Source organism: Pithys albifrons, chromosome 1 (genome assembly GCF_047495875.1).
Source record: "Pithys albifrons albifrons isolate INPA30051 chromosome 1, PitAlb_v1, whole genome shotgun sequence".
NCBI lineage: Eukaryota > Metazoa > Chordata > Aves > Passeriformes > Thamnophilidae > Pithys > Pithys albifrons.
This window is the reverse complement of record NC_092458.1, coordinates 78,913,561-78,935,842: the sequence shown is the minus strand read 5'-3', so window position 1 is coordinate 78,935,842 and position 22,282 is coordinate 78,913,561. Positions and strand designations below refer to the sequence as shown.

The window sequence follows — 22,282 nt, the reverse complement described above, 5'->3', positions numbered from 1 at the left end:
AAATGCCAAGCCAAACTGTGTATTCTTGTTCTGCTCTATACTGACACTTCATCTGCCCACATTTTATGTTTGCTTCCTGTTTAAAAAACGTAGTTTATTCCAAAATTCCCTTTTTCCCCATTTGTAGGTTCACTATGCTTCTTATGTAACTGATCAAAACTGATCATATTCTTCTGATCATATTATTTTTTAAATTTTTTTTAATAATCCATTTATTCTAAAGCATATAATCAAAGCAGGAATTCAAAGAACATACAATTGTTTCTGTGTCCAAACTTTAATTTTACTTCTTCTCCAATTGCCAGAGGAAAGCAATCATGTGCTAAGCAGAAGACGAAAGTTTATAATAAAGGACTGTATTTTGAAACTTGTAGGGGGTGGGGAAAAAGTCACTTGGCTTTCACCTAGAACATGTGATAATCAGATTAACCCTGAAGTGTATTTTTTGTAAATGCATCTGGGTAGGAATGGGGAAGGACATTGGAGGGTGCACTGTAGCAGAAGTCAGCAGTGAAGCATTCCTGGCAGAGGAGAGGAATTTCTTTCACACCCTGGACTTTGGAGGGGCCAGAGAGAGCACTCTATGCACTGAAGCATAATGCTGATACTTTCCTGCTGCTCTGCCACTATGCTGCTATTTGCCATGGGTTTTCTGCTACTCATCCTTCAGCCGTCCACAGGGCAGTTCCCCAGAGTCTGTGCGAACACACAGAGTTTGCTGAGCAAAGAGTGCTGTCCCCCCTGGGATGGGGATGGGTCCCCTTGTGGGCAGCTTTCCAGTAGAGGGTCCTGCCAGAACATCCTTCTCTCTCAGGCTCCACTGGGACCGCAGTTCCCTTTTTCAGGTGTGGATGACAGAGAGGACTGGCCGTCAGTATTTTACAACCGGACATGTAGATGTCAAGGCAACTTCATGGGATTCAACTGTGGAGAGTGCAAGTTTGGTTTCTCAGGGGTGAACTGCACTGAAAGGCAACTGAGAACAAGAAGAAACATCTTCCAGCTTACTATCAATGAGAAGAACAAGTTTCTTGCCTACCTTAACTTGGCAAAAAGCATCCCTAGCCAGGACTATGTTATTGCTACTGGCACGTATACTCAGATGAACAATGGCTCCAACCCCATGTTCAGAGACATCAATGTGTACGATCTCTTTGTGTGGATGCATTATTACGCCTCTCGAGACACACTCTTAGGGGGGTCCAATGTGTGGCGGGACATTGATTTTGCCCACGAAGCTCCTGGTTTTCTGCCTTGGCATCGGGCCTTTCTGCTGATGTGGGAACGTCAGATCCAGAAGATAACAGGTGATGAGAACTTCACCATCCCCTATTGGGACTGGCGAGATGCAGAGGATTGTGGGGTTTGCACTGATGAATACATGGGTGGCAGACATCCCACCAACCCTAATTTACTCAGCTTAGCATCAATTTTCTCCTCGTGGCAGGTAAGAACAGACCAAGGGGAGGGGAAGGGAATTATCCCTCCCAATATTAATCACTTGGATGAGGTGCATTCCCTTAAATGTTTCTGGAGATAAAGTAAGCAATACCAGAGAGAAAATCTGATTTTATGTGGACCTAATCTTCATTTAAAACTATTCATTTGTCTCTTTGTTTCATATCTTTTTTGACTGTAGGATTTAGGCTGCTTAATCAAGAACCTAAAAGTAAAATGGAAGGAGGAAAGTTATGCCTTTGTGTTCAAACATGACCTCTAGTAAATTAAAGATGCTTGGGTCTGGTGCAGCAGTCATGTTAGAAAAAGTAGCATTTATGTACATAAATTTCTAGCACAAAACCATTGCAAAACAATTGACAGAATGATAGAAATAGGAGCAGAGGGTTTTCTCTACACTTCTCCCAGTTCAATCCTCTATCGGAGAATTAAAAACTATCAAATTAAAATAATCTGCTTTCAACTTTAAACAAACAAACAAATAAAGAAACAAGTAACCAAATCTATACAGAACAGAAGAACCAGCTGTGTAATTCACTTCAGTAGGCTGAAGAAATATAAGAAATAATCTCTCATGCTCTAAGGAACTAAGAGGTAAATAAAATAGTGATGCCTGCAACTTAAAAGCACTGAAAATTAGCTGTAAAACAAGGTGAAATTACATATATACATAAGTGATAAAGGTCATATATAGCTGAACTATAGTGTGCTGTTCTAACACTGAGAGCTTCTAGATGTTTTTTATCTCTTGCTTATTACTGCTACATTGCCTAAAACACAGTGACAAAGGTCTATTAGCGTCGATAGACACACTCCATCATGACAATAGCAACAGTCGCTTCTGCTGCTGAAGTCTATGATTATGTTGTCTAAATCTATCCTTGTTCTATTTATTTCTGTAGCAACAGCCCAAATGAAGGTTGGGCAGTTTCAGTGATTTAATAGAAAGAGATAGAAATTCAAGAAGCTCTGGGATGTTCTGGCATTACAAAAGAGCAGCCACCTGGACTCACTGGGCTGGTTGTGCTGTATTTAGTCTTGTTTTGTGCCCTCTGAATAATACAGGCTGCGTATGTGCCTCTAAATTCAAGCATTTACAGATACTGTAACAGAACTATTTTAGGTTATTGTCTGGCATGCCTTTTTCTAAGTCAGACAGGTACTTTTCAGGGACCATTCCCAGGAGAAGGTTTGCATACAGACAACCTGTTTGGGAGACTAAAATGATTTTACTGACATAGACATAGATTATTTTATATCATTTGGCCTCAGTGCCTGAGAAATTTCCTGGACACATTTAATTTACCAGAGTAGGTATTGCCATAAGATAGGTACAGCCTTTAGCATGTATTTTCATCCCATTTTCTAAGATTCTGCTCATTTCTAACATCTGGATGAGCTCTACTAAATTAGTTAGATTGCATTATCAGAAAGAAGTGACTCTGATGCTGTTCTGCACTGAGCTGAATAAACAGTTCTGGGCAAAAAGTACAAATGTTAAAGTGGATTAAATGAGACCAAAATTGCAAGGGTTACACGTGTCAAGTGAAGCTATCAATACAGTATATTGGATGAGACAACCAAGGTAGGAGGAGGCAAGTAGTATGAAAGAATCAGCAAGTTACTAGTACCTGGAGGTGTCAGATAGTTGTGTTTAGCTCTTTTCTTTTTTCCAAAGGTTTTATTAATCATATCCAAATTCTTAAGATTTTTCCATCCTGGTAATAATACCCAGAAAATTTATGAGTAGCAGTTAAAATGTTTATGAAACAGCTATGTTTATAACTTCTCACTAATATATTCTGAAAATAAAGAAATTTTTATGAAACAAGTTGCTTTAAGAGGTATTTTGCTATAACTTTAATGAGCGCATTAATAAAAATTATGCTATGTTTAAAACACATTCAGAATCACTGTATGTATGTAAGAGCACCTAAGCCCTTTGCTGAAGTCTTCCAAGTCATTTCCAAAAATGCTTATCATTTATGTTTTTCAGCCACTTCTGGAAATGTTACACTTTTATCAAAATTGCCAAAATAAACCTATGATAACTTTACCTTCAAAGGGTATTATTCCACTTTAACATCTTCTGTCTATGTATAGCTCTACAATCTTAACTAGAGAAAGAATGAAAGGGATTGAACAGATCTGCATTTTTAGTCAGTGAATTTGGGATAAAGATAAAACAGAAACTGATTTTTTTTTTATTAGCCTTGAATGCAAATTTTAAAAATCGCTTAGTAGAGAATGACAGTCAATACAGTTCCTTCAAGTAGCACAAAGTAAGAGATCAGAATATCATTCCAGAAAATCAAAAGGGAACAAAAATAGCCTTAGCTTGAACCGGAAAACAGCCACAGATCTGCTGCAGAATATGCTGATTATCCAAGCTCTGTGGCTAAACAGCACAAAAAAAAAAAAAAAAAGGAGGAGGATCCAGAAATGTGAAGGAATTTAGGCTTTTAACAGGCATTCAAAATGAAAAGAGGGCAAGAGAAACCTTTGAATAGTACATCAATGATATGGTGTCCTTTCTAGAATTTTAAGTGTCTTTCCAAAGCATAACAAAACAATGCCTGCTATGTTAGGAAATGGTTATAGATTTATTTTTAAAAAAGGTAAAGTGCCTATTTGCAGAACAGCAACCCTCTTTTTTTTTAATCCCAAAGAAAGGAGAAAATACTTTTTTCCATTGAGGAGTTGCCATGACAACACAGATACCCATGGATACATGCTGAAATTCTTGCTTTCACCTTACTTTTTCTTCAACATGCTGCTGTTACCGCTTAACTGAGTGAGTGAATTATCCAGCCACATTTTTCTCATGTTTGTCATCTAAGTCACACTTCTGATTCCTGACTCTTTTATGAGCAAGGCTATCAGGAATCTTGACTGGTTTTGTTTCTTTGCTTGGCTCATGTTGAAGGGTAGGTGGGAAGGATTTTTTCATGTGTTCAGTTACTAGTTTGTGATGATTAAAGTGTTGCATACTAATGCTTTACCAATTCTTGTAATTCTATGTTGAAATAATGGAAAACTATATGGGAATTGGAGATCTTCTACGACATTTTGAATTTTTTTGTTTTAGTGCCCTTTCTACAATTATTCAAGATAATGGATTTGCTACAAAAATCTATTTGAAAATGTCCCTGCCCATGGCAGGGGGTTGGACTTGCTGACCTTTAAAGGTTCCTTCCAACCAAAACTGTTCTATGATTCTAAATAATAGAAGTTGAAATTCTTCTCTGCACCAGAACTAATTTTGAAAAAATAATTGAAGTCGATGGAGTTGCAAATGCATAAAAAGCCTCTGCAAATAAAAGTAGAACCTTTCCTCTGGTAGTTAACATTAGAGCTAGGGAATCTCCACAGTATGCCAGACATATGATGAGGAAAATAAGTCATAGAATGTAAATGCTGTTTTAGTTTGCTGTTGTGGTAAGCAGGTAACACCATCAACTGCATCCCCTTGTATTTTGTCTTTCCTGTGAGTTGAGAGAAGTAATTGCATAACGTGGAGAGCTGGCTGTTGGAGGATGTGTTGGTGTAAGCCTACAGCCAATTCTTTGTTGCAAGCATGAAGAATTTCCCTTAGCACTTCATTTCATGTCGCCCTGCAGAACCAGGAAAACAAAGCTACTACAAAAGAGAAAAAAGTTACACAAATAGAAAATTGATATAATGCTCCTGAACTAATAATGACAGTACTTTAGATCCATTACCTGAAAATATGACTTCATAAGAAATAGGAAATTCAGCTACTCAGACACAGCTATTTAATTCTAAGCACAGCTTATCAGAGAGTTGCATTGCTGAATAGTCTGACAGCATCATTTGAAGCATTATTTTACATTCATCTTTAAAAATTGCAGGAAATTTTAAAAACATGAAAACACCAGAAGCCAACACTTCTTGATTCTTAAATCAGCCAAAATCTTACTTGCATATGCTTGTGGATACCTGAGGATCCCATGAACTTAATGACTTTATTTTTTATTGCAACTTAATAGGTTTTGGTGCCAGTTACAGGCTGGTACATTAAAAAGCAACAGCCCAAATGGAGCAAGTAACTGTAAAGGAAAAGCTTATGGAGATTAGTCTCTAATTATATGCTTGCAAGGATTATAAAATTGAAATATTTCCTGTTAGAAAGAGGAACCTCTTCAGGTGCCACATCAGTACCACTGTCCAAGGGTATCAGGATTTGTGCCTAGTAGGAGCAGCCACTCAGGTATCCTCAGCTTTTCTCTGTCCCTGTAAGTCACCATCCCTGAGAGCATGAGTGGGTGACAGTGGAGTTTGGTCTGTGGTGCCTTGGCTGTTTGCTAGTGTACAACCATGCTTGCTCAGGAGTCATGTCATGTAAAAGAAAAATAATATACACCTTCACAGGTGTGTAAATTAATAGCTAAGGAATTTCATGAAAATTGGGGTTTTGTTAATAATTTGCCAGAAAAAGAAACCTACCATGTCTGTGTGGAGAGACGTGTCTAAGTGCTTTCATGGTAGACAGCTGGAGAGCAGGGAATCACAGTCTATCAAACCAGAAAGTGTAAATGAATACTTCAGCAGTAATTGTTAACAGAGTTTTTTACTCCAGCCCAGCACCATTTTGAGGTGCTGAATGGAGTATAGGTTACCCTCCAGTTCTGGGCTGCCTCCAAGCAAAAGGATTAAACTCAGACAGCTTTTACTGAAGGCTGAGAAAATACCTTGAAGGCTCAGGGTTTGTTTCAGTGCTGTCACTTCATGTTTGTCTCATCTCCTTTTAGCTTGAGTTTCACAGCTCCTCCACTTAATGCATGTAACATAACAGGAAGAAAGATTATTATCTTATCCCTGCATAAGATGTTTCTTAGATTTTCTTCAAAACTTTGCTTTCCAAATCCTCTTTTTGTTTGGTCCTCTACCTGTTTTACCTTTCTGTTCCTGCCAATATTCAGCAATAAATGAAGAACCAGATATAAATACACACTATCTCTTAAAATTTTTTGCTCTGTTATATTTACAACATCTTTCAAAGCTCTACCTATAAAAGCAAGGTCCCAAAATATAGTTTCTTCTGGTGCACCTTTTCTGGGAATTTCCTTGCATTTTCCTACTTTGGTGTATAAATGGCTTCTGGATACCATTTAATTAGGATTAAACTATGTGAGGTCCTAATGAAGCCAAACAAAGAGTAAAAATTAAACCTCTTTACAACTGCCAAATATTTTAAATCCAGTGTGAGAGCTGTGCTTTAATGCCATTCCCAAGGAAAGATGTGAGAATAAGTGGAGAAAGACAGTGAATCAGTGCTAAATATCTTTTGGCTGCATAACAGGACCCAAGGCTCCAGCTCAGGAGTCTAAACTTCATGCAGGACAGAGACATGGGGTTGTGTCAAGGAAGTCCATGAAGTGCCCACATCACATCTCTCTGGCTATCATACATCAGCAATACAAGTGGTTCCTATGGTTGTAGTCTGAAGTGGTTTTTTTAGGCTATTAAATCTGGAACATTACACAGTGTGAATATGCTGGTATAGTTTCTAGAGGGAGCAGATCTCTGCTCAGTGGGCTCAGAAGAGAAGCAGAGCAAGAGATCAGTTCTACAGGAAAAAGAGGTATGAAATTAGCACTTTGACCAGCTGTGCTGCCCCAACAAACTTCAGAATTTCAGATCAGTCTGTAAGTGAGCACCTTTTTCAATACTGTAGAAAACTACCTTTTTCCAAGTGTTCAGGTATATATTGAATTTATAGTATTCAACAGTATTGAATGCCTCTGTGAGTACAGATCAAATAAGCAAAAGGTAGCCCCGAGGAATTTGTCAAAAAATCCCCCAAAGCTTTGAATTTAAAAGCAGCAGACTAAAAGACTGAACATCACTGAAGATGCAGTTCATTTGATTTTGGCACCGTGCTTGGCCTATGCAAGCAGTTGCAAATTAAAAGAGAAAAGGGTTTCCCTTTTGTGAAAGGTGTGAGACAGTAGCCTTTAAAGTCTGTTTTCTAAGAAACACTCCAAAGAGCTGTGCTCAAGATTTCCACTGCAATGCACGGAGGGATATTTTTGCTGGGTGCTACAAGGTCCAGAAGCAAAGCGGTATATTCTGGACTGCCATCTACTGGCAATTCCTCTGCTCACTACTTACATAAGCTTTTCCTTGGGAATATATTCCTAACAGTTTCTCTGGAGCTGGTGAATTTATGAAGGCAGCTGCAGTTGAAATTTGAAGCTTTATCCAGGATCAACTGAGAAATTTGCTGAGGAGTGTTCTGAAAGGGAGCGGAAAGTCCTGTTTTAAACCAATATCTTTCCAGTAGAAAGTACTCCTGTTAAACAAAAAGAAGGCAATGATGTGACCCATTTTATGTATGCTTCATGCAGATTACATTCAAAAAGAACCATTTTAATGATATTTGTTGTTTTATCACTTATACATCATATGACTGATAAAACAGCAAATCAGAGTTTCAGAATAGACCCATAACACCACCTACATTAAATCTTTCTTGAAAAGCATCCTCATTAATTTTGTGAGTAGACCTTAACTTTTAGTTAAAGAAAAAAAATTAGCAGAAGGTTATAGACAAGCATTTTCATTCCTACCACTTATATTGGGATTTCTTGACTATGACTTACCAACTATGTTGTAGCACCTGGATTCTGTTTAGGATGCACTTGGTTAGACAAACAGTTAATCAGGGCTACACTGAGACATAAATAGAATAAATTAACACTCTAACAATTTATAAGCCTTATGACATGAACAGTTACATTAAATCCCACTGAAATAGATAAATAGGACAAAGGGGAAAGTTCCTCTGTTTAGAGATATATTTGAACTCATGCTTGAAGATTTCCTGTCTAAATATCTGAAAACCCAGTCTTGAAGATAGTATGTGATTCCTTTTCAGACACAATGGGGATATATCCCCCAGGTGGTGGGGAAAGGATGAAAGATAGGAGATGGCAGGACAGAAAACCTAGAAGATACAAGCCTAGATAAAGCCTATAGGAGAGATTTCTAAATAGAAAATCCACATGTAGGTAGTTTGTGAGCCAAGTGACAACTGAGAGATGGGTTGAACTTCACCAGCAAAGACATTTGCCTTCTTCACTAATGCATTTCTAGGGACACAGTTTTTATAAACAAAGAAATTACTAGAGCGTCTTCTGAATCATTCTCCTATTTTCCTTCTAATGGAATAAAGTTTCTCAGTAACACAAATGAATCATAAAAACAGCACTGTAGCTACATTTTTTGTTTATAACTGTAGGTCTCTCCCTGTCACTACCTCTCCCGTTTTGGTGGGAATTCTTAGAAGATACTCCTTAAAGGCAGAACCCTGACCTCAACCCCTCATAGAGGTACAATCTTGACCTACTAGGTGAGCTTCTGGGGGGAATCTGCATGTGAAACTCTCAGCTAGCCAACTACCTAAGCCTCCAAGGGTACCTTAAGAGCTTTAACAGACTAGGGCAGATTTCAGCTAATAGAGCAGTCTCCAGGGATGAATTTCTCTATTAAGCTTTCTTATCTACTCCAAAAAAAGATAAGAATAATTTGTTCATGATATTGATAGTCATAGCATATTTATCATTTAAGAACTCAAAATTCTTCAGAACTCCATGTTATATCACCAGCTTCATCAAACATTTTCTGCGAACTTTTTTGTCAAATGACTTACAAAAGGATTCATCTCATCTCTTTCCACTCATTCAAAAGTTAGCTTGGCAGCAAAGTAACTTGCCTTTGGCTCCATCTTTAGTTATTTCAGAGGCACATCTGTGCCTCCAGGGTGTAATTCAGCCCATTCTAATGCAAAAGCAGAGTATTAAGTTGAACACTCTTAATTTTCCTTCCCTTGCTAACTGCAGTCCAGAGACAGTTTCTGCATTGATTTTTTTACTCATTTTATTTCATTGACTTAGTCAATAGAGAGAGTAAGGCACCCCTAGAGGTAAGTACATCTCACTTACCAGGAGGTTTGGGAGGACTGAATCACACTCATGAGATGCCTCTCTCTCTCCTGACTGCAGAGACTAACCTTAAGTGTTCCTTCAATCTGGAGATTTGTACATGGCTAGTACTGGTGAAATGAATCTCTTACTTGCTTCCTTCATTAACAGAGAAGTCTCAGGTTCTGCCCCTCATTCAAAACAGAGATGATTGTTGTCCATTGTTCTGGTCCATGAAATACAAAATATACCTTAAGGATAAAAGAAGTTAAGGTATCAGTGTTAGGTTTTTTCCCTTATGATGTCTCACTCACTAATGAGACCTGTTCTTTCTATGCACAAACTTCTCATTAACCACATTGATTACTTGCTAACTGCAGAGTCCTGTGTTTTGAAGGAATCTCTGGTGGTTTGAAGTTTTACTTGTTTTGGGGGTTTTTTTGGAAGAAAAACAAAACAATAGACAATGAGTGTGGTACAGAGCCTTAGTCTCACCTGCCAGGGATATAAAAAAACTTCTGGGAATTTTGAGCCACTGTTGCTCTGTTTCATTCTCATAGACTCACCAACTGTAACAATAGACACACCCAGAAAACCCTCTAGTCTCATCTTCTGCTTGTCATTGTGTGTCATTATATTTTTCTCAACCGTTCATCCTGACTCCATATCAGGCAAGTTCTGAATAGAAAGTAGAAATAGACGTTAGGTCTTGTCATAATTCCCTGCAGTTTTACTCCACCAGAATATGGGGGGAAAAAAATCCTCCTACTATTTTACTCTTATTTTAATCGCTTCTCTGGCGAAGCAGCGGATGCAGTGATAGTTACTAGGAAAACTTATGGTGATCAGAAGACTCATATCCTTTGGTTGCAAATAAATTACTGCACCTTAAAAACATACTGAGCAGCTCCGTAGTGACACTTACAGTCTGTCAGGGCAATTTCAACCTGTGGCAAATGTGAAGGAACTTGACTCAGACGAAATTAGGTGACTACCATTTGAAGTTATATTGAACTATCTTGTTCTTCCAGGAGTCTCAAACTGGACTGACGTGTTCTACAAGTCATCTGGTCAATAATGACTTGTTCTGCCATCGTAACTGGATTTTGTCTGTGAACTGAGAATATTTATATAAATTATGCTGGATTCTGATAGCATTTTATATCTGTATCTATCTCTCTGTTTAAGATCCTTTGTCAATACCCATCACTACAGTATTTCAGTTGGTAAAATATGTTTCATCTCTAGAACATTTCTAGGAAGTACAATAGTAACTTTTTCCATTTTGTACATGTAGTATCATTGAGACATAGTAGAAGTAGATGCCCATTTAGACTGACAAAGCACAGACAGATATTTTCATAATGAAGGATTTTTTATATATATTTCAAGAAAACATTTCCCCCTCTTACCGTGAAGCAAGAAAAATCTGTCATTGTGGCTTCATTCAGAAGTCTGCTGAAGCCAAAAGGCCTGAATTTAGAGCAGCAGCAGATTTAACTCTGTGTCCTGCTGCATTGGTGGGTAATACTGAATTTAACCTCAATGAGTTTTTGAGAGCACAGATAAGATTTGATGCCTTAGTCTACTGAGTAGGTTCAGATACTTTAGAACATGCACTGTAGTAGAGGGGTGTTTTCTATAAAATGGCCAGCTTATATTAAAATCATACAGAGAAAATATAAAAATTAATATATATTCTTGAAACAAACATTAAATTATACATTTTCTTTGCTTTTAAAAAAATAATCAAAGTATTGCTTTTGGGTTTATTTTTTATAATTGCAACTCTTCTAATAAAAAGTGTTTTGTTACAGGTAATTTGTACTCGGTCTGAGGAGTACAACAGCCAACAAGCTTTATGCAATGCCACAAGCGAGGGGCCTTTAAGGCGAAATCCTGGAAACCATGATAAATCAAGGACCCCAAGGCTCCCATCCTCAGCTGATGTTGAATTTTGCCTGTCACTGACTCAGTATGAATCTGGACCCATGGATAAAATGGCTAATTACAGTTTCCGAAACACTTTGGAAGGTAACATGTTTTATTCTGTTATGCCATTTCCATTTCTGTTGATTCTCTCTGGGGCTAGAGTCTTTAATCACTGGGCAGTTTGAACTGATTCCATGAAGAAAAAAGAAAGAAAAAGTTATGCTTTCACCTGGAATAGCAACAGAAAGAACCACATTAAAGGCAGTCAATAAGAAGCTAGAAACAATAGAATAGATCAGATCCTAAATCCATCCTTTAAGAGACCCTGTCTCCTGCTAGAGTCAGCACCAGGCACAGAAAAAAAAAAAAAAAACAACAAAAAACCCACACCCAAACAAACAAACAAACAAACAAACAAACAACCCCCCACACACACAAAATAAAAAACCCAACAAAAAACCAAAAGAGCACTGCAGAAAGTGAGGTCACCTAATAATCTGCACGTGCATAACCATGCATAACCATGGCCATGTCACAGGTTTGCCCTGGAATTCAGTCTGCCAGGGACCAGGCTGGACATAAGGGTGAAAGATGATGCTGACGATTGGCATGTTATATCCACAGTCTTACATTGTGAACTCTTTCCAAACTCTAAATAACAGAGATTATTATAGATTAGCCCTCAAAACTGACCCTTAGTATAATTTCCAGCACTTAGTTATTTATCTTAATTATCTATGCAACCTGTTTTGAATTTTCCTAATTTGCTAAATTAGGAAAACGGTTCTTTACTGAAAGAAATTATTCACTTTCTGTCTCCTGAACTCTTTTGAATTTTGCAAAGTTGCTAATAAGCAAGGATAACACAATGTACATTTATAAATAAATATGTCTCCAGTATCATATATCAGGTGAATTAAATGTGATCTGCTTTTGATGTCCCAGAGCTTTAGGCTTGCAAGGAACTGTGTAAGGGCATAACAATGCAATATAGGAGTTGGACTGAAGATAAGAAAAGTACCATGAAGATGATCAGAGGGATGGAGCAACGCTTCTATGGAGACAGGCTGAGAGAGCTGGGGTTGTTCAGCCTGAAGAAGAGAAGGCTTAGCCTTCCAGTGTCTTATGAGGGCTTATGACAGGGAGGGAGAGGGATTTCATTATACCGATAAATAACAACAGGAGAGGGGACAATGGTTTTGAATTGAAAGAGTGAAGGTGGAACAGGTTGCCCAGAAAGGGGCTGGATGTTCTGTCCCTGGAAATGTAAGGGTCAGGTTGCATGGGGCCCTGAGCAACTTGATCTAGTGAGTGGCATCCCTGCCCATGGCAGAAGAGTTAGAACAACATGACCTTTAAGGTCCCTTCAAATGCTAACCATTCTATGATTCTAAGAAAGCAAAGCTTTTAATATGTTCAATCTTAGTCATAATGTAGTGGGGAATGCCATAAAGCTTTCTTGGGAAACGTAAACCAGTTCCTTTCTAAAAATGACGAGAAATTCAGGCAACAATTGACTCCATCTCTGGACATAGCTGTGCTTTCTGTCATTGAAAACAGAAACATGAAGTATAGGAAAGAAAAATGTGACATAACTGTAGAGTCCACCTACATTTTACCTAATAAAGTATGTGAACAGATGAAAAAGGTGGAGTAGTAGGAGTGGAGTAAAAGAAATAAGTATGTCATGAAATACTGAGAATCTACCATCATGCTACTGGTACTGTAAGCAAAAGCAAAGGCACACTCTGTGGGATTTTTTTTAAATTTTATTTTTTAACCTGAATTATTTCAACATTCAGCTTTACACCACAGAACCACAAACATTTCTTTCAACTAACTTATTTAGCTAGCAATATACTGAATTGCAATTTGAAGTCAAGACTTCATTGCTAATGTTGAAAAAGATTGTGAAAAGTTTTTAAATCAATTTTTCCTCCAACCTCCCCCTCATATTGCATTAATTCCTTTCTTATAAATGGCCTGCTTAGTTTTCTGTTGTATAAAGATTCCAAGCTTAAATTGACCACTTCCATTTATTGTGCCAGTGCCCACTTCTACATGACAGCATTCTTATAAGCCTGTTAACACATTATAGTTCCTAATATTTTGTTCCTTTTCTAATCAAAAAGTTTTTCAATCCTTCTTTACTTATTTGCACAATTTTGTGCCAATACAACTAAGGTAAAATTCTAATCACAATTAGATCCAAAGAAAATCCAAAGTAAGTCTATTGACTTTATTGGAATTACTCGAGGTTTGTGAAAGGTGATCAGAACCAAGGCAATGACTGTAATTTAGAAGTTCCTGATTCACACTAATGTGAGATTCACTCCTCAGTTTCTGTTCTGTAATGCAAAACACCTGTGATCACATAGGAGATCCCTTTCTGGGCAAAACTATATGCTCTTCCTTTTTCAGTGTACTGGAACAAAGACAAAAACTTTTATCTTTCAAAGGAGCAATTATCAGCATTAATATGAGCAGATCATAACAATGCAGGCTGAATCTCTGATTTGACTAACATGAAATGCTGCTGCAGAGACAGAAATTATGACACTGAAGAATTTATGACACAAACAACAAAGGTCAAAATTGTTCAATAAAAACCCATTCCTATGAGGCCATGTGCATGAGTTGCCCTCTCACTCTGGGACAGGCCAAATTCTGCTTTGAATGAAAAACAAGTTAAAAGCAGTTTACACTTTGCCCCTGCAAGCAATTATTTTAAATAGGATTTGTTGATTCATGGCACTAACTGGGGAACTGTGTTGATTGGAAATTTCACGGATACAAGAGAACAGAAGTTCAGCCTAGCATAAATGCATCAGGTAAGATCAGAAGTGAATTAACTTACTGCAAATTAAATAGTTTGGCTTTTTGTTCAGTTCAGTTTTGGTGTAACACCTTGAATGATACTTTCAAAGAATAAGAAATGACTGAAAAACTTACAATTTCTTTTTGAGAAGATTCTACAGTTGAAATTAGTTTATTCATGGCAATTTCAAATGAAAATGAATGCCTTCTATGTTTTGCAAAAAGTGACAAAAAACATTAAAAAAAATCCTACAACTCTACATCACTTTCATTATTCATGAATTAACTCATGACAAATGGTATCAAGCCAAGCTATGTCATAGCATTCCTTTGGCTGTCATAATTATGTATTATTATTGCTATTCTGTCATGAAATAATGGAATAAAACATCAAACATTTCAAAATGTAATTTCATTTTAATAGGACATTTTCTTTTTTTTTTTCTGAAATGAGAGATTTTCATCTGGAAAACTTTTCTCAGTATTTTCACAGCGATCCATATAGAATGGGTAATGAAAAAAGTTTTCTCAAAATGAAGTTTTCCAACAGGAAACTTCTAATTGAAAAATTTTCTGCCTACAGCCAAAATCCTCACCCCACTCAAACCTCAACCTCTAGGTGAATTTATGCTGCACACTAAGAAAGTGCGGTCAAGTTGCAAAGAGTCATTACTAGAGAACTAGAAAGACTATCCAGCACAGACCACATTGAAACTCTATAAGAGTAATTTTAAGAAAAAAAATGATCATGACATGATCTAAATTAGATAATCACAAATTTTCATTTACTCTGGTCCCCTAGGTCAAATTTTGCAGATCTTGCAGCTACTCGCTCTAGAGGGATTGCAGTAATAATGCTGCTTGAGAAAATATGTAAGATCTAACTCCGAAAACTTTTCTGTGAATTTGCCAATGGCAGAAAAAATCCATGAACATAAGCTAGAAGAACATCACTAACTATAAAGACCTGAAAGGATATGGCCTTAAAATTCTTGTATTTTCCCTCCTATTTTAAAGTAGATGCATCTATCTGACCTGAACTTCTCTAAAATGTGAAAACCTTATTAAAGAACAAAGTAATACCCAGGGAGAATGGGACTAACTGTATAATTCAGCTGGACTCAGAGAATCATAGAATCATTTAGGTGGAAATAGACCTTTAAGAGCATTGAGTCCAATCATAAACTTAACATTGCCAAGTCCACCACTAAATCATAAAGTCACAGAATTGTTAAGACTAGAAATGACTTCTAAAATCACTGAGTCCAATGATTAACCTACCATTTGCACTATGAAACAATATTTCCAAGTGCCATATCCATTTTTTTTAAAAAAATCCAGGGATAGTGGTTCTACCATTTCCATGAACAGCCTGATCTGACCACTCTTTTTGTCAAGAAATGTTTCCTAAAATCTCACCTAAACTCTCCCTGAGGCAATTTGAGGTTGTTTCCTCTTATTCTGTTGCTTGTTACCTGTGAGCAGAGACTGACCCTCACCTGGCTGCAACCTTCTTTCAGGTAGGTGTAGAGAGTGAGAATGTCCTCCCTGAGCCTCCTTTTCTCCAGGCTAAACACTCCCCAGCTCCCTCACCTGATCCTCCATAAACCTGTGCTCCAGATCCTTCTCTGCTGCCCTTCTCTGTACATACTCCAGCACCTCAATGTTTTTCTTGGAGTGAGGGGCCTAAAATTGGACTCAGGATTCAAGGTGTGGCCTCACCAGTTCTGAGTACGGGGGGGCAATCACTGTTCTGGTCCTGCTGACCACATTATTGCTGATACAGGCCATGATGCTATTGACCTTCTTGGCCACCTGAGCACATTGGCTCATGTTCAGTCACTGCTGACCAGCACCTCCAGGTCCTTTTCCACTGGGCACCTTTCCAGCCACTCTTCCCCAAGCTTGTAGCACTCATGTTGTGAACCAGCACTTTGCCTGGTTGAACCTTGTACAATTGTCCTCAGCCCATCAATCCAGGCTGTCCAGATCAATCTGAAGAGCCTTCCTTGAGTTCAGAGAAGGGCAAAAAAAATGATGAAGTTCTGAAGCACAAGTCTTATGTAGAGCAGCTGAGAGAGCTGGAGGTGTTTATTCTGGAGAAGGGAAGACTCAGGAGTGACCTTATCACTCACTACAACTACCTGAAAAGAGGTTGCAATCAGCTGGGGGTTGGCCTTTTCTCCCAGGCAACTAGTGACAGAATTAGAGGATATAGTCTTGAGCTATACCAGGGAAGGTTTAGGTTGGAAATTAGGACTAATTTCTTCACAGAAATCATGATTAAACATTGGAAGTGGCTGCCCAGGGAGGTGCTAGAGTCACACCCTGGAGGTGTTTAAGGAAAGATTGAACATGGCACTTAGTGTCATGGTCTAGTTGACATGGTGGTGTTAGGTCATAGGTTGGACTTCATGATCTCGGAGGTCTCTTCCAACCTAATTCTGTGATTCTGTTATTCCTACCCTACAGCAGATCAACATTCCCATTCAACTTGATGTTCTCTGCAAACTGACTGAGGGTGTACTCAATCCTATCAACATGCAACATACAAAGCAGAATTTGTCCATTAAAGTACCTGCTGTCCTTACCACTGGCCTAGAAACTCATACAAAATGAAAATTTATTTTGTTAGAAAAAATGTTTTGCGGTCAAGAAAACCACCTGCAAAACTGTTGTAAATACCTAAATTATGTACGCATGCCAGAGATATTGAGCAGTTCCCTAAGCTAATCAAAGGAGATAGGGTTGTTGGAATGGTTCCTCCATTTCTGTAGCAGTGAATGGTGTTAATGCTTTCCAAGCTCTGCACATGTGCTGCTAAGTGCAGTTACAGCGCTTCAGTCAGTGGCAAATGAGCAACTGAGGAAACTACCTGCTTTCAACACATAAAGCTCTGGACTTCACTGTACATAGACTTCTGAGGTCTCTGTTAGTAGCTGGTAAAATCCACAGTTAATATTATTAAATAGTCTATTAAAAGACATACATCTGACCTAATTGCATGTTCAATGAGAACTGCATATATACCATTCGAAAAACTGTCAGGCAGCGCCAATTTTGAGTGGCATCGTTAGCTCCTCCTATAATAAACTTTGGTCTAAATCCCACCTGATTTAATTTGGCCTGGTCCAGTGAACCTACTTCAAATCCACTGCATCGCTGTTGCTGATTAACAGTGCTATGAACAGAAGCAGAATCAGGTTTATGAATCCCTAAACCTGTGATTTTTCTGGGGAAAATTCGCTTCAGTGATGTATGCCCTGATAACTATTTCTAATGCACCATAATTAAATGACGGTTTAAAAGGATGTCTGAATGTTACAGCTTTCTATACTGGCCAGATGATTTAACAGCTCGCTGCAGTCTCCTCCACCCATTAGTCAGTTGCTCTCCCTCCCTTTTTTTGGTACCATCACTGGTTCTCATCATATCCTTATATGAGATATAGTAACTTAGTAGCCTGGAAAAATAACCTGACATCTCACACTCCAGGGTAGTTTACAGCCAGAACAGTGAGTGAAATCAGTTCACAGGAGGATTGATGAGGTGCAGTTAATGTATGGGGGAGGAAGGCACTGCATGAGGCAAGGCAGGTGGAGGAATTCTCTCTTTGAGAGTTTATGTCCTTTGCTCTTTATATCACCAAGCAGACTCTTCAAAGAATACTGGTCCACATTTCATGTACTCAAGGTCTGGAGTTATCTGTAAATGTTTATGTGTTCCTCTTTGTTTCCTAAATCCAGACTCACTCCATATTGAAAACTTACTTTCTTGATAAGCTAACTCTACCTCCTCCAACTATCTTAACAACGTTTTCGATTCTGGCTTCCTCATGAAGGGAGGAAGAGGGGCAGGAATTGGTCTCTTCTCTGTGGTGACCAGTGACAGGACCCGAGGGAATGGCCTGAAGTTTTGTCAGAGAAGGTTTTGGCTGAATATTAGAAAAAGGTTCTTTGTCCAGAGGGTGGTTGAGCACTGAAACAGACTCTTCAGAGACATAATCACAGCACCAAGTTCAAGTTTTTGAATGATACTCTCAGGCACATGGTGTGACTCTTGGGGCTAGTCCTGTGAAGTTGGACTGGATGATCCTTGTGGGTCAATTCCAACCTAGCACATTCTGTGATTCTGTGAGTTTCTCAAAAGTTTTGTCATACTATTACAACCAGAAAGGTGGATGGTTATTATGATATCCTGGTTTCTAGGTGCCACAGTTATGATTTGATTATTATTAAAAATATCAGTGGTTTTATGCCAGATGCTCTTCCCTTGTTTAAAGAAGTTAATTGACAAGACAAAGCCCAGTGAGGGAATTTAGAGTGACTAAGAAATGCTATCATTTCACACAGAAGATCAGAGTCCCAGTTCAATCCAACACTCAGGTTTCCAAGTTCAGAATATGACTCCAGTCATAGGCCAACTCTAGCCACATGTCAATTAATATTTTGTCTGACTTCGAGAGGAACAAATTCAGAGCAAAACAGTTGGTAGCCTGAACCTGAATTCCATGTTACACATGAGGGGTTCGAAAGGGAAGGTGTTCTTTTGTAGTAGCTGTAGTTCAGTCCCCTGAACTGGACTCCCAATGATAGCTGGTACATATTAGATTTTCTCCAAAAGGAATCCAGTTTGCAAAGTCAGAAATTGTCCTGTGATGTGAGTCACAGCATGAAACAGAAGGACTGTTGGGAGAATCACTCCAAAAGTATATTACTTATTCTCATTCAAATGTTAGTTCTTGGTCCAAATAAGTAAATAAAGCAAGTATTCAAAGTCTATAAGGAATTTCACAAAGATAAAAGTTAAGATTTTTCTTTTCCCCACCTTGTAGACCTGATAAACTGCAATGATATTGGAAAAACACTGAAGAACAGCACAATGTCCATATTGTTCACAGCCCTTTTTATTTTATTACTAAATTGTGAAGACATTTTAATGCAACTCCACTATGCTTCCTCATCCTACAGCTTATAGAAATTCTGAGATGAATACATCTTCAGGAACTAAATAAAAGAGACAGATCAGGGAGATTTTGTGTCATGGGTTAAATAGCAGAACTAGCATCAGGTTCAGAAACAGATTGGGAGGATGACATCTCTTTCTGCTTTTACTCTGTGTGAAAATTCCAGAGAATGATGAGGTGGTTGAGTTGGCTTTTACTAGGAGTCCTTGGCTGTTGAGACACTGAATAGAGAAACCAACATCAGAGATGAGGTATCGACAAACTACCAAGAGAAAAACTAAGGGAGAGACTCATCTTTCAGTATTTCCTCTTTGGGGGCTAATCCATGTAAGCTCTTCTCAAAACCCATTTTTAGGCATCCTCCAAAATAACAGCAATCCAAAGATTTCCATTCTGTGAGTCTGACCATGAAAGATTATTCATTACTTTGCAAATCCTTCCATAAAGATTATAGCTTGCATTCAGTTGGCTCCTAACAATAAAAGAACATGCTCTATAGAGACGAACATTAATAAATGAGTGAGGATATGATGAGATAAAATAGCTTGCTTTATCTTAGCAACCTATAAGTACAGAGATCACAAATGAAAATAAAGTGAATATATTTTCCCAACATAAATAAATCTACACACCTAAATGTCTATAGGGATTATGTTGTCTTTTAACAGCCAGACAAGATGGACAAGGAAATTTAAAAATATAAAACAATTTAGCAGTATATTTGCTGACATGCTGAATTAGCTACATGGTAGGAGTTTTGATTTAGCTTATTCTAATGTCATCTTTGCAATGCCTTTGAAATATATTAGCCCCCTTTTACATGTTTTCCTAAGCCTTTGTCTAAAAAGCTGAATGTAAATTAAGTGAAAGTAGGTACTTTGATCTTCACTGTTACTGGAAAAATAATTATACACATTGTCATATCAGCATATGGTTTCCTCTTGAATCTACAGGCTTTGCTGATCCACAGACTGCAATATCAAACCCATCGCAAAGCAGTTTGCATAATGCACTTCACATCTACATGAACGGCTCCATGTCCCAAGTACAAGGCTCTGCAAATGATCCTATCTTTGTATTACATCACGCATTTGTTGACAGGTAGGTTTAATTCTTCTTAGTAAATGTAATTAATTTTGTGTTTGTTTTTTTTTTACAGTGTACTTTACACCTGCATTTCAATACTGCAAAGATGTTACATGCCTTTACATGCACAACATTTTCAGACATGCAGAAGTGAGCTTTGCTATTATTTGAAAGCACATGTCTTTCCTAACCTATCTGTATGTTCACTGGATTAAATATAACTTGACAAGTTGACAAATGCATTTATTAACAAGATAAAAATAGTTCTTCAATGATGTCATAATGATTAATATATATGGATGTACATGTCAGGAAGTTTGGATCAAAAGTGTGTGACTCATTTTAAAACAACTATAATAAGTTGGAGCAATTCCTTTACATTCTAAATGTCAGGGCTGTTTTAATTTCTATTCCATAAAGAAAATCAGAGCCTGCTATTCATAAATAAAGAAGAAAGAAACCATATTTCAGTGTGACAAACAAAACTGTGATTGTTTCTTGATGAAAGAGTACATCTGTGCAGAATGAAAGGAAAGCAAACAGAAGGTATCATGTTTATTAATAAGAAAGAGTTGGGGAGCGCAATTTTGCAAGAAAATAATGAAATTCCTACATTAAGGGCAGCATTCCAAGATTTAATAGTGACCTTAAAAATTTCTGTGTCAGTATAACACATGTTAATTGCTACCAAAAATTTACACTGGACTGCATTTACAGCAAACTCTGATGATTAAAGATTAATTAAAATAAAAATCTAAGTAAATAACTTTAAAAGCCTCACAAACAACACTTGTTGTGGAGCAGTTTATAATTTTTTATCAATCTTCTACGTTCTCCCCCTACACTGACTGTAACTTGATGAAAGCAATGCTTAGGACAAAATAACTATGACCCTGGACAAACTTTTGGGACTGTTCCACAAATCTTTATGCTCAGAAACCTACTGACTGAGACTCTGCCTGAATGCAGCAAGGTGCTTACTGAGATAAAAACCAATTTTTTTTTCACTTGGGTCACTGAGGGATGCAAATTACAACTTGCAGACATCATTGTACAGTGAAGTTCTTTAGTTTCAGGCAGATCACACCAAAACTCTTACAGGAAACTTTACCTTATTTAACCAAAAAAGCTAGTAGCCGTAAATAGACAAAACTGAAGTTGGGCTTTTTCTCCTCGTATATGTTTAATACATAAGAGGAGGGGGGAAATTAATATAGCTTAAATCTATATATAATAAAATATTTATGTATTTCTATAACATTATATGTAGATGATACATATATATTTAATGAGTCTAATGATTGTATCCTTCATACTTTAAATATCCAGAAATAGGGCATCAAGTCTTTGCAGGTCACTCAAGTATGAGTGGAATGATTCATTCAATGGGTGACCTACCTGTCTTCTGGTCCTAATATCACAGGGCACAATTAGTCTTCTGGAGGTGTCAGTTTTAAAACTATTTTATGTGAAAAGATTTTCTTCAGGACATTTTAAAATTTTAGTAGTGTAGCTTAGCTGTGATTTAGCATATCCATGTATTGGCTGTTCAACAGGATGGATGCATGAGAGTTTCAGGTGTGGTTACAAAACTCGACTTTGGCGTTTGGAAATTAACTTTCCAACATCCAGGCTATTAAAAAGGGGATCAATTGAATATTCAGAGAAAAGGAACACAGAAGAGAAAGAATAATGATGTGCCATATCTAAAGAATTGTTTTCCTTAGACATTGACACTTGTATAAGACCTAAGCAACTCTTAGCTCTCATTCATTGCAGGGCATAAGTAGCATCTTGGTCCTCATGCTGACCCCTCAGCATGAAACTCCACAGAGCAATTTCAGTTGTAGTCATTATGAGTCCCTGGAAAAATTCTCATAACTGTAGTTGGTATCAGTTATAAAAGGCAATAATAACCTCATTAAATCATTCTAGTGTTGAGGAAATAAACCACTTCAAGGCACTGTAGGGGCAAGACAGATATGCATGATGCAACCTCCTCCTTTCTGTGGCAGAAAGAACATCACCAGTGCTCTGCAGCTGCCGTGTATATGGGCTTTAGTACACATGAATGTGA

The 22,282-nt window shown here is 37.7% G+C and overlaps 1 protein-coding gene across 1 annotated transcript in view; it reads left to right on the top strand.

Annotated features, from left to right (window-relative positions):
• The first annotated feature begins 610 nt into the window (after window positions 1-610).
• Window positions 611-22,282, top strand: part of TYR (tyrosinase) — a 50,569-nt gene continuing 28,897 nt past the window's right edge. The window contains exons 1-3 of the mRNA XM_071571586.1: window positions 611-1,447; window positions 11,222-11,438; window positions 20,073-20,220. Of these exons, the coding sequence (XP_071427687.1) occupies window positions 629-1,447; window positions 11,222-11,438; window positions 20,073-20,220 (1,184 nt within the window). The 5' untranslated portion in view covers window positions 611-628. The remainder of the gene's footprint in view (window positions 1,448-11,221; window positions 11,439-20,072; window positions 20,221-22,282) is intronic.